The 4,430-nt window shown below is 37.2% G+C and overlaps 1 protein-coding gene across 1 annotated transcript; it reads left to right on the forward strand.

The window, feature by feature from the left end:
• Positions 1-2,081: 2,081 nt before the first annotated feature.
• Positions 2,082-3,029, forward strand: LOC136393251 (olfactory receptor 6C2-like). The gene is given in 3 exon segments (XM_066365868.1): positions 2,082-2,438; positions 2,440-2,776; positions 2,779-3,029. Coding segments are annotated over 3 exon segments (945 nt in total).
• Positions 3,030-4,430: the final 1,401 nt, after the last annotated feature.

Below are 4,430 nucleotides of genomic sequence, written 5' to 3' on the forward strand. Positions count from 1 at the left end.
ACACTGCAATGTGAATCTATTGCCCCAAGAAAACTCTCTTTTCTTCACCCTTTACCCACCTTCATCTAGCCCCAACCCTCCTTTCCTTCTGGATATCACCACACTGTTGTTTGTATTATATGTCAGGTATATGTGTTTTAATTGGATGACTTAGCAATCAAAGCTTAATTAATGCACTTGCATTATAAAAAGAAAAGCCAGATCTTCAAGACAACATAATCAAGGCACAGGCCAGTATACTTTGAGAAAAGTCAGACAAAAGAAGGATGGGTTTAGGTGGGTGAGTATGGACAGCAAAAGCTATGGAGTCAAACATCATCTTTGTCATAATTTTGCTTACCCTGCATTTATGGAAAGATTTCTGAAAGAAAGACTAGATAAATAAGAAAATGAGGTCTGATCAGGCAGTGGCTCAGTGGATAGAGCATTAGCCTGAGACAAAGAGGACCCAGGTTCAAAACCCCAAGGTTGCTGGCTTGAGTGCAGGCTCATCTGGTTTGAGTATGGGCTCACCAGCTTGAGTGTGGGATCATAGGTGTGACCACATGGTCACTGGCTTGAGCCCAAAGGTGACTAGCTTGAAGCCCAAGGTCACAGGCTTGAGTCCATGGTCGCTGGCTTGAGCAAGAGGTCACTTGTTCTGGTGCCCACCACCCGTCAAGGCACATATGATAAAGCAATCAATGAACAACTAAGGTGCTGCAACAAAGAATTGATGCTTCTCATCTCTCTCCCTTACTGTCTGTCTGTTCCTGTCTTTCCTTCTTTCTGTCTGTGTCTGTCACACAGACACATGCAAAAAAATTCTATATGGGCACTTACCAGTGACTATACAGTAATATTCTTTTTATATGTTTTAATTGATTCATTTTATATTATTTTCCATTTTTTAGGCTAGAAAATGCTTATTTTACCACAAAAAATAATTAAAATAATATATATATAAAAATACCTATATATCACAAATCCCATGATATAGTGAAAAATAAGTGTTACAAAATCAGATATATACAATTTAAAAATCTGAGATACAGTGAGACCTCGAAAAGTGAACAGGAATATGGAGAGGGACAACTGTACTCCTTTTGTAAATAGCTTGAGCACAATATTTTCTCACACTAAAGATAAAAATCAATCAAATCATCTTAGGGTTAAGAACAAGGAATACAAGTGAAAAATATAGGCCCTGGCCGGTTGGCTCAGTGGTAGAGCATCGGCCTGGCGTGCAGGAGTCCCAGGTTTGATTCCCGGCCAGGGCACACAGGAGAAGTGCCCATCTGCTTCTCCACCCCTCCCCCTCTCCTTCCTCTCTGTCTCTCTCTTCCCCTCCCGTAGCCAAGGAGCAAAGTTGGCCCGGGCACTGAGGATGGCTCTATGGCCTCTGCTTCAGGCGCTAGAATGGTTCTGGTTGCAACAAAGTGATGCCCCAGATGGGCAGAGCATCGCCCCCTGGTGGGCATGCCAGGTGGATCCCGGTTGGGCGCATACAGGAGTCTGTCTGACTGCCTCCCTGTTTCCAGCTTCAAAAAAATACAAAAAAAAAGTGAAAAATATATAAGCAAAGGGAAATCTCAAGATCCAATGTTATGTTTCATTGTCATTATTATTTGTTTTCCAGGAGAAACTCATCTTACCCTTAAAACAGTGCTATGATTGGAACCACTGAATAGAATTTATGTTCTTAATTAGCCTGGTATGTCCTATATCCAAGGTTTGTCTTGGATAAAGAAGGCTTAAGTAACCTTATCATTTTTTCTAACTTACTTGTAAATCCATTTCATATAATAAATTATAAACAAATGCATTCATAAATTTTGAGGAGAAAATAGTAATCTGAGAAAAAGTGGGATTATTTAACAATAACAGAAATATTTAAGGAATAATCCATTGCTTATATAAATTATATTTCAGGAGGTCTATGGGAATAGTGACAGTATTGATTATGATGTGAAAGGAGACAATAAATGTGGACTGCTTTGCTTGGTTTTTAAATGCATAGTCTTTGCTATAGAATTTGAATATCTATATGCCCATAAATCTCTTATTTTTGGATGCTAATTTACTAGATTTCAAACTCAGTGATGAGAAACCATACACCAGTAACAACCTTTATCCTGCTGGGACTAACAGATGACCCACAACTACAAATTCTTCTTTTTATCTTTCTATTTCTCACCTACATATTGAGTGTAACAGGGAATCTGACTATTATCACGCTCACATTGTTGGACTCCCATCTTAAAACTCCTATGTACTTTTTTCTCAGAAATTTTTCCTTCTTAGAAGTCTTATTTACCACTGTCTGTATTCCTGGATTCCTGTACAGCATATCAATTGGGGATAATACCGTTAGCTATAATGCTTGTGCAAGTCAAATATTTTTTTTTTTTTTCTTCGGAGCAACAGAATTTTTTCTCCTGGCAGCCATGTCCTATGACTGCTAATGTTGCTATCTGTAAACCCCTTCATTACATGACCATCATGAACACCAGGATATGTATTTTCTTAGTCCTCTGCTGTTGGGTGTCTGGCTTGCTGATCATTCTCCCACCCCTTAGCTTGAGCCTCCAGCTTGAATTCTGTGACTCCAATGCCATTGACCATTTCAGCTGTGATGCAGGTCCCCTCCTAAAGATCTCATGCTCAGATACATGGGTAATAAAACAAATGGTGATCTTTGTGGCTGTATTTGCACTCATTATCACCCTAGTGTGTGTGTTTCTGTCCTACACATGCATCATCAGGACAATTTTGAAATTCCCCTCTCTCCAACATGAAAAAAGGCTTTTTCGACTTGCTCGTCCCACATGATTGTGGTGTCCATCACCTATGGCAGCTGCATCTTCATCTATATCAAGCCCTCAGCAAAGGATGGGATGGCCGCAAATAAAGGCATTTTGGTGCTCACTACTTCTGTTGCACCCCTGTTGAACCCCTTCATTTACACCCTGAGGAATAAGCAAGTGAAACAAGTGTTCAATGACTCCATAAAAAAGATAATATTTCTCTCAAAGAAATCAAAGGTTTGATGAATCCGAATAAATGAAAGAAGAAAGTCCTCTAAATAGTTAACAACAGCTTCTAACTTACTTCATTACTTTATGCCTATAATTTACTCATATTAACTTTCTCAAAGATATTTAATACAGCTTTCTAATCTCATCTTAATCAAACTCTTTTCTTCTTTCAAACCAAACTGTGTTTTTCCTTGTGAACCTCTAGAATGTATTTCCAAGTAATTAAATTTGCCTCCATTTCTGACCTAGTCTTTTCATCACTGCTCTAGAAAAGGAAGTAATGATATTTAAAAGTATGTAAATTATATAGAAGATACATTATGTAGTAATAGCACTACTTTCTCTCCCTAAGACAAAAAGTTATCAAAATTAATATTGTAATTCTAAGAAGCAAATAAAAATAGAAAACAGCAACAGCAAAGATGTATTAAAATAAACTAAGCCATAGAAGGCACTATGGGCTAATTAAAATAATTAAAACAACAAAGTAGAAACAAAGATATCAATGGGAGTTTGAAAATAGAATTGAGGAAGTGGAACCATCTGCACAATCACTAATAAAATGCACAGTCGTCTTCCATATCTAGAGGGCATATGTTCCAACACCCTCAGTGGACGCCGGAAACCTCAGATAGTCCTGAACCCTATATATATACATATATCTATACTACGTTATTTCTTATGCATACATTCCTTTTTACTTAAAGGATGTACTTTACACCTTCTCTTTGGCTTATTCAAATTTTCAACATCACTACTCTTATACTTTGAAGCTATTATTAAATTAAATAAGGGTTAGTTGAACACAAGTACTGCGATACCACAATAGCCAATCTGGTAACCTAGACAGCTACTTAGTGACTAATGGGCAGGTAGCATGAACAATGTGGAAAGAGGGATGATTCATGTCCAAATGGGACAAAGAGGGATACCACAAGATTTTAGCATATTACTAAGAACACAAGCAATTTAAATCACATACATTTTTTTTCTGTAATTTTCTATTTCATATTTTCAGAGAGCAGTTGACCCCAAGTAACTGAAACCACAAAAAGTGAAATTACAGATAAGAAGGAACTATTGTATTAGCAATATACTTATATTCACGAAAGAAACTCACTGAAAAGGCATACATTTAATTTTAAATAAATTTAAACAGATCTTGAGAACATTATACCGAGTGAAATAAGTAAGTCAGAAAAAGCTGAGAACTATATGATTTCACACACAGGTGGAATATAAAACTGAGACTCATGGACATAGTAAAAGTAAAGTGGTTAGCAGGGGAAGGGGATGTAAGGGAGGGGAGTAAAGGAGGGGACAAGTATGTGGTGATGAAAAATTATTTGACTTTAAGTAATGGGTACACAACACAATCAATAGTTCAAATGCTATCGAGATGATTACCTGAAA

Source organism: Saccopteryx leptura, chromosome 2 (genome assembly GCF_036850995.1).
Source record: "Saccopteryx leptura isolate mSacLep1 chromosome 2, mSacLep1_pri_phased_curated, whole genome shotgun sequence".
Classification (NCBI taxonomy): Eukaryota; Metazoa; Chordata; class Mammalia; order Chiroptera; family Emballonuridae; genus Saccopteryx; species Saccopteryx leptura.